Here is a 13795-nt window from a genome sequence, read left to right as displayed (position 1 = left end):
TGCTCCTTCGAAATTTCTGTATACTGGTGGACGTAGATTAAAAAATCAAAAGTGTATATATATTTAAGCAAAGACCCTAGAGACTACAATGGCAGTCGCTGCAACTTTTTAAAGTTAGCCCAATTTTTTTGCATAATGTGAAAGATGAAGTTATGCCAAGTAAATAGATACCGAACATGTCACGCTTTAAAATTGCACACACTACTTAGTACGTAAAAATCCCCATTAGGCGACTATTTATTTTGTTACATGTTTTACAGAGGTGGTCTAGAATTACTGCTCTTGCTCCAACGTTCCAGGCAATACCTCACGTGTGGTTTGAACACCGCTTTCAATTGTGGACGGGACTTGGATATGTATTCACTTCTGCATGCAAGCAGACAGGGCACTTTAAAAATAAAAATGAACAAAATTTTTTTTAATTTAAAGTTTGATCATTTTTATGTCTATTATAAAAAATGTAAACATCCCTTGAAATAGGAATATGGCATGATCGGTCCTCTTTACAGTAAGATATGGGGGTCAATAAGACCCCACATCTCACCTCTAGGCTGGGAAGCCTGAAATAAATAGATCTTGGCTTCCCAGCCAGGGTACCGTCATAACATTGCACCCGGCGAGCATCTGGCCCACCGGAAATCTCTACGATCACCATCCAGGGCTGGCAGCTCCTGTCTGACTCACCAATGGAAGTGGCGAGTCGGTAGCAGCATCGGAGGGCGGGCACCCCTTTTGCCGCCCGTAAGAACGATCAAGCAGCAGAACAGCCACTATGATCATTCTTAGGGTGTAGGGAACTGCCGGGACTAAAAGACGATATCTGACTGATGTCTGTAGCTGCAGGCATCAGATATACCGCCGCAAAGTCAAGGACGTCCCTAGACTTACCTTGGGCGGGAAGTGGTTAAATGACATCAGGTGCAGGGAGCATTATCAAGGCACCTGCCTAGGACAGGGGAGTCTGTCTGTCGATATTACAGTTCTGTCTGAAAACCTGCAAAACAGTCTAAATTTTTTATTTAATGAAAAAATTATTCAGAGTCTGATATTAACCTATAATATATACATTATCTCTGATCTCAGGTTGAATTAGAGATTTTGCTCCCCAATCATATAGTTGGTTATTTATATTTAAGAATAAGTTTTTTTTTTTTTTAAAGTAGCTACTAACTAAATTATACGATCAAAACAATAAATCAGCCAACTAATCGATTATCAAAATAATCATTCATTGCAGCCCTGGTATTTTCTGAATCTGCTGAATGTTTAGCCAGAAAAATGCAGTATCCACAAGCTGTAATATAGTTCATTTTTGCTCTTGGATTTCATGGTTTAAAAATTGCAAGATAAAAATGCCTCTTTACCATTAGACATACATCTTCAAGAGAAGGGAGCACATAAAACCTTTACAAAAATTGTCCATTACACATAAAGAACGCACACAGAAGTATCAGATGAAACACAAAAAACAAAAAAAACACACAAGGTTTCAGAATAATCCTGTTTTTTTAATTTACAAGGTTTGGTGGTAAAGGTCAATTCGGCAAAGTCGTGCTCACTGGATTCTCATACAAAGAAAGCATTTATCATGTATACTTGCTGACCCCTGCAGGCTATTTTGCTAACTGCAAAAATCCAAAACCTTGCACCATTACCAGCAGGCAGCTAAGTTCCACCTTTTACTAACAGTGATTCCACTGGTTCCCTATTGAATCCATAGCTGCATACATTGGAATATTTGTTCAGTTCACACAAAATGGCTTCATCTGCTTGACAGGTGTTATAATGGGATGTCTACCGCCAAAAGGCTAGTTGAATAGCTATAATTTTAAAAGCCAATTTTTTTTTTATTTATTTAAATTAACATTTAAAAAGCAGAGGTCCACTCACCGCTGCAAAAATTAAGACTGCAGCTGCTGACTTAATAAATCTGACACTTACCTGTCCTTGAGTCCAGCTATGTCAGCACCACAGCTGACGTTTCCATCAGCTGTCAGGTGCATGCTGACCTCCATTGCAAGTAGTGTAGCCTTTTCGGCTTCATGCTGGAAACCCCACTGCACGAGGCTCCTCTCTCCTACTGGTCCGCTAGAAGGAGGAGGATGAGGGAGCCCCAGGTGTGACGTCAATGGCTGAGGCTCCAGGAAGTGGGGAAGCATACCGGTGCCACAGTTGGCGGAAAGGTGCCAAATGTGGCACCGGGGGGGCTTTGGGGGGGGACACGTACAAGCATAAGTTCCACTTTTGGGTGGAACTCCACTTTAACTTGGCCCTTTGATGAAATAAGCTGTTGCAAATGTGAATAAACAGAACTGGTCGTTACACTTCTACAGTAGCTAAAGCCTCTCAGAACAGATTTTCAAGTGTTTGGCAGGTGAAGGTTTTAGCCGTCAGCCAAATTTTAGATCTCATTTACTGCAGAGTAGCGACTCTTCCAGTATTTTCAAGCTGAACACTGCTCAAGCCTGGCTTGAGAGTTGCACAGAATAAGGCCCCGTCCACACTGGTGCGCTTTTACAGGGCAAAAAAGCACATGAAATTCATTCTCCATTAGATCCTATGTAACTGTTGACACTGCAGGTGCACTGCTTTTTGAAGTCCTGCATCTTCAGCACAGTTTTTCAAAAGCACACAAAAAAAAAAAAAGCACCTTTTGTCTTGTAAGTCAATAGGAACGCAGCAAAAGCACATCAGTGTGAAAATGCCCTAAAGCTGCAAGAAAAGCACATCAGTATGAAAGGTTCAAATTCAACATTTTGGAGCCTGTTAGAAAATAGGTTTAGCCCAGAATTTCACTTTAACCTAACCAAGTGCTCCCTCCAGCTTATAACACCTATGCAATAAAGATATATACACTTGCCTATTTTCAGGCAGCACTGGCCGCAGCAGAGAGGAATGAGCACAGACAGATGGGCAGCTATGGGCAACTTCACGGCTCCAGGGTTTCTTTTGCCCAGCAGCCGCAACTGGATGGCACAGGGGACAACACATTACTCTAGCATCTGAAAAGAGGCTTGTATATACATACACACAGGTGTTGGAAGGGGAGGGAGCACTTTTAAAATGAATTAAGGTTTGACCTGGAACTCCAATTCTACCTCTTAACATTTTAAAAAGGTTGACTACCCCATTTAATTGGTCACAAAAAACTAAAAAATGTGGAGAATATAATCACCCCAGTAATGCAGCTTGCATGTTTTTTTCATACAAATACCATTTTTGTCAACAAAAAGTATTAATGATGCAGTTTTACAGTTCTTCACAAGTGTGTAAAATTCTGTACACTGTATAAGATTCAACTATATACAAGAATTTTTAAAATGGTCTGGCTGACCTGGGCAAAAGCAAAGCAAGTTTTTCGGTTTTCTTTTTTGATATACCTGAGTTTTGCAAACAAATCTGCATAAAGTCTGAACATTTGCAGTCAGCCTTATGGTTGTGATGGCAAACAGGGGCACGCAATCTAAAAATCTTATATTTTTCTCATCGTCACCCAAAGCAAAACAAATATGTACTGTCATTAGCACCTTCTCACCCTATTATTTATCACCCTTTTTTTGTGATGTTCAGGTTTTCACACTATATACATTTTGTATCCTACAAGTTAAAGAAATTTGGTACAACATGAAAGCAATCTAAAAGTTTGCGTTCATTAGTTTCCCTTAGTCCATGCATACTATTGTCTTGTTTATGACTTTTGCTGTATAACAATCTATTCTGTCACCATCAGAGTAAGTAGCTTTTTTTTCCCCAATAAATTCTTTAAATCCTATTAAAAAAAAAAAAAAAAAAAAAAAGACAAATAAAAGTACTGCCTAAAAAGGAAAGTTCCATTAAGCACTTAAGTGAATTGGGTAAGGTGAGCAATGTGCAAACATGCACCACAGTACCCTACTTAAACTGGGGGGAGCCACATGCTTACAGTGGCTTAAATTCTAGGGGTTAGAGGAAAAAGGTTGTAATACTTTCCTTATTCCTCACTCCTAGCCACAGCACTCTTCTCAATGTTCCAGGTTGTGGCCAGGCCATCTGCATTCTCACATACAATGCAGCATATCTGGTCCTGCACGATTGATGCTCTGGCCAGAGAACCTTAAAGAAGAGGCTTTGTGGGATTGGGCACACAGATGGAGGAACTCCTAAACTTGAGAACTGCACCAGTGCAACTGTATTTTCCTGCCAGGACTGGAGCTTTAAATAAAGTCCACTGGCTTCAACAGACATCAGAAATGACCATATGACGTCTGATACTCAAGCCAGAGAAGACTAAGAGGCCCTGGATTGCATGAGCTCTGGGTGGAAAAGGGTACAGAAGGGCAGGTTGTTACCTCACATTCCACTGATCAGTTAACAGATTAGTCTTTTATTACATGGTTTTGTTTTCACTGAGCCAAACACATGCAGCCCTTCACACCTTTGCTACCAATACTTAAAAGAAGTTAAACAAAACATTCTATATGCAAGGCTGAAGATGGAATTTCTGCACTAGTGATGTACAACACTTTTCCTTCCCAGATAGCATTTGTTTTGACAAGTTTAAGATTTTAAACACATTGATGAAAAATTTTATGACTGTTTAGTGGGGGGGGGGATCCCTGTAAAGACGTGGCTGACCAACACAAAAATAAATTGGAGCCCAATAAATTCTCCTCAACATCAGCACTGGAAGTGAACTGGAAGAAATGGGAACTGCCCTAATCCTTTCCTCAGCAGTCTATAGGCATATGCAGGTTTGCATACGCAAGTATACAAACACTTCTAAACACCTCCCGACAGCAGTTAATTCATCATTCACATTTTTAAGAAAACAAAAAAATAAAAATAAAACACAATTTAAATAGCTACACTTAGCACATAAAGATAAATTCATGGTGAAATATATCTTGAATGAACAGTAGAAGAAAAAAAAAAAAAAAGCAAACCAAGCTAAATAAATCAGGCATTGTTTGGTTGTGTTTTAATGTTTTTAAACTTTTTTTTGTCATAAGTTCACCTTTGTTTAAAATGTCCCATGAAAAGATTTGCTCCATACAATTAAGGAGAGAAAAATGGGGTTGAACAGCATATTGAATGGGGAAAGCAGAAGAGAAGGTATCATCTGAAGATGGAGCCCCTAATTAGTTGTCAGTATCACATTTTAAGATTGTCCACCATTCAGGATTGTATAATGCTGAAAAATTTATATTTATATATATATATATATATATATATATATATATATATATATATATATATATATATATATATATAATCTCCAGAAAAAATGCAGACTGTATTAGCGCCAAATTGATATTCCAGGCCTTAGTTAAATTTTGATTAGGTTTGGACAAAATATTTTCTCTTTACTGCTGCTCTATATATGAAAAGAACACATGTATATACAGACTAAATATTGTCAAAAACAAAGTCATGCTCTTTCTGGGTCATGCATTTTTTGGTTCCAGCTTTAATACTATTTTGTGAGAAGAAGAAAAAAAAAAAAAAAAAAAAAAAAAAGGAGAACAAAACAGCATATTCTTTATATATGCAAACTGAAGAGACACCTTCAGTGGGGCCACACCAAAAGCTCATGGATGACCCAGAAGTACATGGATGAAATGACATGTGCCAAAAACAGCACATAGCTGATACATTAAACCAGGTTTCTGGGAAGGAAAAACTGTTTTAGCCACTTCCTTGTCCTTACTTCATTACGTGACTGACAGGCTAAACAGGACCCGATGTTTGGGGTTGGAGGCCAAAATCTTTGACTGCTATGAAAACAAAATTAAGCTTTTTCTCCCACAGGTACAAGACTGACCTAGCCTTGGCAGAGGAAAAAAAAATAAAAATAAAATAAAAAGAAGAAACCATCACCCAAAATAATGCACTTTGAGACAGGCAGCATGCCCAGGGCATGTTTATTATGGGCCTTGTTAATATATCAGGAAAAAAATAAAAAAAGCGCTCATTTTAGGGGGCTTAATACAAAAAGCCAAGTGCTAACAAAAAAGGAGTGGCAAAGGACAAGGCAAGGTTTTTTTGTACCCAGACATGTTTGGTGAGGTACATAGCAACTTGGAGTAAATACCACCTTTTTTTTTCAAACTGCAAAAAAAAAAAAAAAAATTAAGAAAAAAAAAAAAAAAGTTGGACAATTTCCATTTCTGCCACCCATCATTTACAAGTATTTGCAGAGCTACAGTACAAAATTGGCAAACTGTTAATTCCCATTTGCCAACATCAAGCCATTGAAATCAGTTACAAGTCCTTTCAACCACCTCCACATTTTGTGGTTGGGGTGGGATTAATCATGGGGGAGAAATAAAGAGAAAGGGGGAAAAATAGAGGAAGGAGCCTAGTTGCGTTGACCTTTGGCACCAGGAAGGGCAGGTTTCTACGCAAGTGCACCTTTGACTGATTTCTCATTACACGATCCTATTTGCCAAGCCAGGTGCGCACAAGTGAGCGTGCTCGACAGGAATCCTGGAGATTAGATGTCCATTTCAAACTGAGCGTCATCACCTAGAGGAGAAACAAGCATAAGGAAGATTAGGCCCAACAAATCTCACAATGATGTGGTGCAAGCTCCCAATAGTTGATAAGCAATTCTGAGAACAGCTACAGGATTTGGTTATCAATACTGTGACCGCTCTCCTCTTGACTGGACATCTGCAGTGGGTGGGGCTGAGAATCCCATTCTCCCCCAACGCTGAAGTCAGTCAGAAGGAGAGAGGCAGCCGGTCTCATGAGCGCCAAGCTGCACTCTGAAATCAGGTATATAACTGCATTTTTTTTTTTTAGTGCAGACACTGGTGCAGCTTACATTATTAAACAGAGGATACTATGAAACTAACCAATTTCAGCAGGAGGGGCAGGCACTGAAACAGATCACACAGGCAGGCGTTCCCGTGCAGGAAAAATTAAGCATGTACTACCTTTTTTTCTGGAACTGCAAGTACTGGTGTGAACTATCCCATTGAAAACCATATGACCTACTTTCCATGCGGGTTTGATGCAGAGAAAAAAAAAAAAACACTGGACTGCGTTTCAGATGCTTTTCTGCATGTGCATTTGATTTGCAGTCCAGTGCATCCCCTCCTCATCTTAAACAAGGATGTGTTTTCCAGTGCGTTAATGCATTTTACAGCATCATATTTATTTTTTCTGGAACTGCAAGTACTGGTGTGAACTATCCCATTGAAAACCATATAAGCTACTTTCCATGCGGGTTTGATGCAGAGAAAAAAAAAAAAAAAGAAAGAAATCTGGATGATTACAGACCGCCTGTCTGGTTTCATCTGATCCGCCAGATGGATGGCTGACATCCAACACTCCATAGAGCTGTATGGGAGTGCCCATTCAGATCCGCCTGAAAAAAAAAAACTGACAGGCGTATAACGGTCCACATGTGTGAAAAGGACCCAAATTTGTTTTTGCAGGGATGGCAACATATCAAAATGTCAGTCACCCATTAGCTACTTTAGCACCTTGATTGCCAGATACCTCTAGAATTCAACGTAAAACCAGGGACTTCGAAAGAGTCACCGGGACTGTAAAAGCAAGAAAAATAAATACACACACATACATATCTTACCAAGAGCGGTCTTCCTGTCGTGGTTGTTCAAATTATTTGTTTCTACTTTGGGGGGTTCGACAGCAATATTAGGGCTGGTAACTCCAGGAATATCCGGCAAGCGACGAGGAGGGGTCTGAGCCAAGGGAGAATTGCGACGGTCCAAAAGAAACTTACGATCATAAATGATCCTGGTCCCTAAAGGAAGTGATAAAAATATAAAAGAGCATTAAACAAAATTAGCAAGTCGTGGTGCAGCAGATCACAGTAGCCAATAGCAGCCTTTACATTTCTCTCTAAACCATGAAAATGAAGGAATCTTACCCACTACACCTGTTCCACCCACCTCTGCAAAAATGAAAAGCCAGCAGCTGCACATACTGCAGTTGCTGACTTAATAAAATCGGACACTTACCTGTCCTGAGTCCAGCGATGTCAGCACTGCAGCTGTTTCCATCAGCTCTGGGGTGCATGCTGCCTCCACTGCAAGTAAGGGAACCTGGCACTGTAGCCTTAAGGGCTTCAAGCTGGGAACCCTACAGCGCATTTGCAAGGCTCTGCGCCTCTCTACTGGCCCAGAGGCCAGGGAAGGAGGAAGCCCTAGTGATGATGCAAATACCTGTAGTTGAGGCTTCCAGAAGTGGGGACAGGTATAGACAGACAGGTATCCTGTCCCTCCCTCCTCCCCCCCCCCCCGAAAGGTGTTAAATGTGGCACCAGTGCGCAGAAATTCCACTTTTGGGTGGAACTCAGCTTTAAAGTGATTATGGACTGGATCTTTGGCCAAAGTCCCTGAATAAAAGGCTTTTTTTTTTTGGACAAAGTTTTTACACAAGTGCAATTTGTTCTACATATGTAGACGCTCACACTCAGAATTTGGTGGTTGCAACAACCCCTTTAAAATGTCAAAAGAATCCGCATGGATGTAGCTGGCAGCCAACTCTACCCATCACCAGCACGTATACTTGGTCACAGAATAAAAGTAAAGTGGACATTTTGGAAAAAAGAAAAAAAGAAAAAAAAAAGGAAATTAATGGATAATGTAAATTAAAGCGGGAGTCCGCTTTTTTTTTTTTTAAAGCCAGCAGCTACAAATACTGCAGCTGCTGACTTAAAATAATGACACTTACCCGCCCAGCACGCCCCCGAATTGTCAGCACCCGAAGCCGCCATCTTGGGTATGGGAATCAGGAAGTGGAGCCTTGCGGCTTCATTTCCCGGTTCCCTACTGCGCATGCGCGAGTCGCGCTGCGCAATAAGGATGGTCCCCGCTGTCTCTGGGATCCGTGTTTCCCAGCAGGCAGCGGGGGACCTTCGGAAAGGGGCGTGGCTTCTGCAGAATCTACGCCGGAAATGGGTGCAGATACCTGTACAGGTACCTGCACCTCCCTCCCCCCTGAAAGGTGCCAATTGTGGCGCCGGAGGGGGGAGGGATCCAATGAGCGGAAGCTCCACTTTAGGGTGGACCTCCGCTTTAAGTAATAAGAGGCTTCGCTCCCTATATGCGTGGCAAGGGCTTTTTTTCTTTCAAATATAACTTGCGTACCTTAATCACTTAAGGACTAGCCTCATTTTGAGATTTTGGTGTTTACATGTTTAAAAGTTTTTTTTTTGCTAGAAAATTACTTAAAGTAATGTTTGGGAGTTCTAACACCCTAGAGAATAAAACGGCTGTCATTGCAATACTTATTTTCACACCGTATTTGTGCAGTGGTCTTGCAAGCGGACTCTTGAGAAAAAAAACGTTTTGAATAATAAAAAAAAAGCCCAGTTTTTTTTTTAATATTGTGAAAGATAAAAAAAGTTATGCCAAGTAAATTGATACCCAACATGTCACATTTCAAAATTGCCCCAGCTTGTGGAACGGCGTCAAACTTTTACCCTTAAAAATCTCCATAGGCAACGTATAACAAAATTCTACAGGTTGCATGTTATGAGTTGGAGGAGGTCTAGGGTTAGAATTATTGCTCTCATTCCAACGACCACGGCAATACCTCACATATGTGGTTTAACCACCGTTTTCATATGTGGGCGCTACTTAAGTATGCTTATGCGTATATTTTCTCACATTTATTTTTACATAATTTTATGAATTTTTTTACTGTTTAACCACTTCGCGCCCAGGCCAATTCTGCTATTTCTCTCCTACATGTCAAATTCCTATTTTTTTGCTATAAAATTACATTAGAACCCCCAAACATTAAATATGTTTTTTTAGCAAAGACCCTAGAGAACACAATGGCGGTCGTTGCAACTTTTTATCTCGCACAGTATTTGTGCAGCAATTAAAAAAAAAACAAAAAAAAAACCCACAAACAGTAAAGTTAACCCAATTTTTTGGCATAATGTGAAAGGAGGATACGCCGAGTAAATAGATAACCCAACATGTCACGCTTCAAAATTGCATGCGCTCGTGGAATGGCGCCAAACTTTGGTATTTAAAACTCCCCATAGGCGACGATTTAAGTTTTTTTACTGGTTACATGTTTTGGGGTACAGAGGGGGTCTAGAGCTAGAATTATTGCTCTCAGTCTAACGTTCGCGGCGATACCTCACATGTGTGGTTTGAACACAGTTTTCATATGTGGGAGGGACTTACGTATGCGTTTGCTTGTGTGCGAGCACACGGGGACAGGGACGCTTTACATTTTTTTATTAAATTTTTTTTAGGTTTGACAAAAAAAATAAAAAAATAAATAAAAGATAGATGACTTATTTCTATTACAAGGAATGTAAACATCCTTGTAATAGGAATATGGCACGAACGGACATATTTACAGTGAGATATGGGGTCAATAAGACCCCATATCTCACCTCTAGGCTGGGAAGAAAAAAAAAAAAAAAAAAAAAAAAAAAAAAAAAAAAGGGAGGATCCTGGCTTCCCTGCCAAATCGGCGCCGTTAATTTGAATACCGAGACCAGCCTCCGAACGATCAGAGACTCCAGGGACGATCTGGTCCGCTGGAAATCTCTAAGGTAACTGGCGGGGACCGGCAGATCCTGTCACCGACACCCGACCAATGGAAGCGGTGAGTCGGTACAAGCACCGGAGTGCGGCGGGAGCGTCCCCTCCCACAAGAACGATCAATCGGCGGAACAGCCGCTATGATCGCTCTTATGGTGCAGGGAATCGCCGGCTGAAAAACGCCAATATCTGAATGTCTGTGGCCTCAGGCATCATTCAGAAATAACCACTGAAAGCCCATGACGTCAATAGACGTAGTATGGGCGCCAAGTGGTTAAAAAAGAAAATTTGGGTCACTTTTATTCCTATAACAGGTAATGTAAACATCCCTTGTAATAGAAAAAAAAGCATGACAGGTCCTCTTAAATGAGATCTGGGGTCAAAAAGTCCTCAGATCTCATATTTGGACTTAAATGCAATAAAAAAAATAAAAATAAAAGTGCCTAAAGCGCTATGGGCGGAAGTGACATTTTAACGTCCCTTCCGCTATGGTATGGAGACGGGTGGGGGCCATCTTAGCCTCACTTGTCTCCATACCCAGGCACAGACAGGCTCCTGAAAAGATGGATTGTGGCAGCAGCTGCTGCCGTTACTGAGATATCCATGTTCAAAGTGACGACGTATATGTACAGGAGCCAGTTGGCAAGTGGTTAAATTGGAAGTAAACTTTCATCACCATCTTTTATTATAGGCTTACCTATAGGTAAAGGCTTAACTATAAGCCTAAAAACGGCCACCATTTAAGAGATATTTATTGTACATGCAGCCAGTGATATCACTGGCACATGCGCTCTGCCACCCATGCCCTTCCATTATAGCCCCGTGCCGTAAACTGTAGATCCCGAACGCATGTGCAGGAGTGACACCATCGTGGCTCCAGCTGGTTACAGAGCAGGAATCAGTGAAACCAAAAGCAAGACTGGAGCATCTGCAGCGCTGGCAACTGCGCTTTGTTTTAAGGAGCGTTTCACATAATGTGAAAGTATGCAATGCATACTAGCACATTATGACGAGATTACCTTGCAGGGTAAGAATAAAAGCTTTTTTGCCCCACTAATGCCGATAGGCCAGTCCAGGCAGAGAATAATAAAAAAAAAAAAAAAAAAAAAAACAACAGTAGTTTAATACTAACAGACTGAAACACCTAGCACTCTGTGTTGCACAAACCGTTCACTAATTCACTGTAGAGCTAAAAAAAAAAAAAAAAAAAGAAGAATATTTAAATGATATGCAGAGCGCAGTAAAAAAAAACAAAAAACACAGAAACAGGTTTGCAGATGTGCACAAAGTGGATCAGTTATCCTGGCTGAACGTCACGTCTACCAGGACAAGCCGTGGGGGGGGGGGGGGGGGGGGGGGGGGGAGAAGTGATCAGTGGTGCGTCAGTCTGACACACTGCATCTCCGATTGAGGTAAAGAGCCTCTGATGGAAGCTCGTTACCACATGATCAGCTGTGTCCAGTCACAGCTTAAAACAGGAAGAGCATTTAATACATACATACTTTAATTGGGATATTGCAGCAAAAAGTAAAATTATAAAAATTGTCGCTCTTTATAGTGAAAAAAGCGCCAATTTTGAAAACACCATTTACTAGAATATCCCAATTAAAAAATGTAATAATATATATATATATAGTATTTATGGCTAGAAGAGTAGTTTAAACATTCTCTTCAAAATAGGCAATAAAAGATTATGAAAAATGCCTGTAAAACAAAAATGTGGCTTAACACGAGTTACCGTCATTTGGTGCACAAAATGCCTGTAAACGCAGCTCCTGTACCCATGTTTTTTTTTCTTTTGAAACAAAAAAAAAAAAAAAAAAAAAAAAGCCTCTAAAATCAACTGCCTAGAAATTACTATAAAAAACAAGCCTGTGTAAATTGACAGATAAGATAACAGGAGAAATCAGGGGCAGCCCAGAAAGACCCAACTGCTTTTAAACAAACATTTACCAGCAGCAGTGGTCGAGGCCATACAGCATTTCAAAACTGCTGATCTACAGGGATTTTCATGCACAACCATCACTAGGGTTTACATAGAATGATCTGAAGAAGAATGCCTTATTGAGGTCAGAGGAAACTTGGCAGACTGTTTCTAAATGATAGGGAGGTAACAGTAACTCAACCACTCATTACAACCAAGGTATGCAAAATACCATGTCTGAACACAACCTTAAAGCAGATGGGCTACAGAAGCAGAAGACCATACCAGGTGCCACTCCAGCGAGTTAAGAACAGGAAACTGAGGCTACAATTCACACAGGCTCGCCAAAATTGGACAATAGAAGATTGGAAAAAAGCCTCCAAACTCAACTGCCTAGAAATGACTATAAATAAGCCTGTGTACACGGACAGATAAAGGAGAGTTCAGGGGCAGTTGAAAAAACTCCTCCTAAATGTCCGTTTTCCAGCAGCATTGTACATGAGGTCTTAACTGCTTGTTTAGTGTAGGGGGATGTGAAAAGCACCTTTACTTATTGGCTCCCCCACTCCCCTGTTCCTCAGCATCCAATGCAGGGGGCCTTAGACACTAGCACAAGAAAAATAAAAAATAAAAATAAAAAAAATATTGCAGGAATTGGTCCAGCCAGGCTGCAAAAAGCAGAGGATCAGGTAACAAACTCCTTCACCTAGCCCCCCTATGCATAAAATGAGCCAACCCTTGCAGTGCCAGCACAGCCTACTGCAAACAAGGACTTCAGAAGAATAAAAACTTTATAGCCATTGCTAGTCAAGTGCCACCCAGCCTGAAATATGAAAGGGGCTTTGTTTATATAAAGCTCTTGTCCCTGTCTGGACTACAGCCAGTTTGTTTGTTAAAGGAAACAAAAACAAATTGTGGTCAGCAACTCTGACCAGGTGTGCGTTTCTCACAAAAAAAAAAAAAAAATATATATATAGATTACATTTTTTTTTTTTACCGAAAATTGCAATAAGCAATTGATTTGCACAAAGGTTATTGCATCCCTAATCCATGCTTTCATGTTTACACCACTGTCCAATTTTGGCGAGCCTGCGTGAATTGTAGCCTCAGTTTCCTGTTCTTGGCTGAAGTGACACCCAATATGGTCTTCTGCTACTGTAGCACTTCTGCTTCAAGGTTCGATGTGTTGTGTTCAGACATGGCATTTTGCATACCTTGATTGTAACAAGTGGTTGAGTTACTGTTGCCTTTCCTATCATTCTGCCCAATTTCCTCTGACCTCAAGGCATCCTTTTCAGATCATTCTCCGTAAACCCTAGAGATTGTTGTGAAGAAAAAAAAAAAAAAAAAA

General features: G+C 40.6%; 1 protein-coding gene across 1 annotated transcript in view; it reads right to left on the bottom strand.

The window, feature by feature from the left end:
• Positions 1-1487: 1487 nt before the first annotated feature.
• The window catches only part of EIF4EBP2 (eukaryotic translation initiation factor 4E binding protein 2), a 34540-nt gene continuing 22232 nt past the window's right edge, over positions 1488-13795 (bottom strand). The window contains exons 2-3 of the mRNA XM_077454431.1: positions 7577-7753; positions 1488-6504 (exon numbers count right to left, since the gene is read on the bottom strand). Coding sequence (XP_077310557.1) covers positions 6473-6504; positions 7577-7753 — 209 coding nt within the window. The 3' untranslated portion in view covers positions 1488-6472. The remainder of the gene's footprint in view (positions 6505-7576; positions 7754-13795) is intronic.

This window comes from Lithobates pipiens, unplaced genomic scaffold, assembly GCF_037356315.1.
Source record: "Lithobates pipiens isolate NorthernLeopardFrog02 unplaced genomic scaffold, aLitPip1_a1.2 Scaffold_25, whole genome shotgun sequence".
NCBI lineage: Eukaryota > Metazoa > Chordata > Amphibia > Anura > Ranidae > Lithobates > Lithobates pipiens.
Note: the sequence above shows the minus strand (reverse complement) of the source record. Positions and strands in the feature narration are given on the sequence as shown.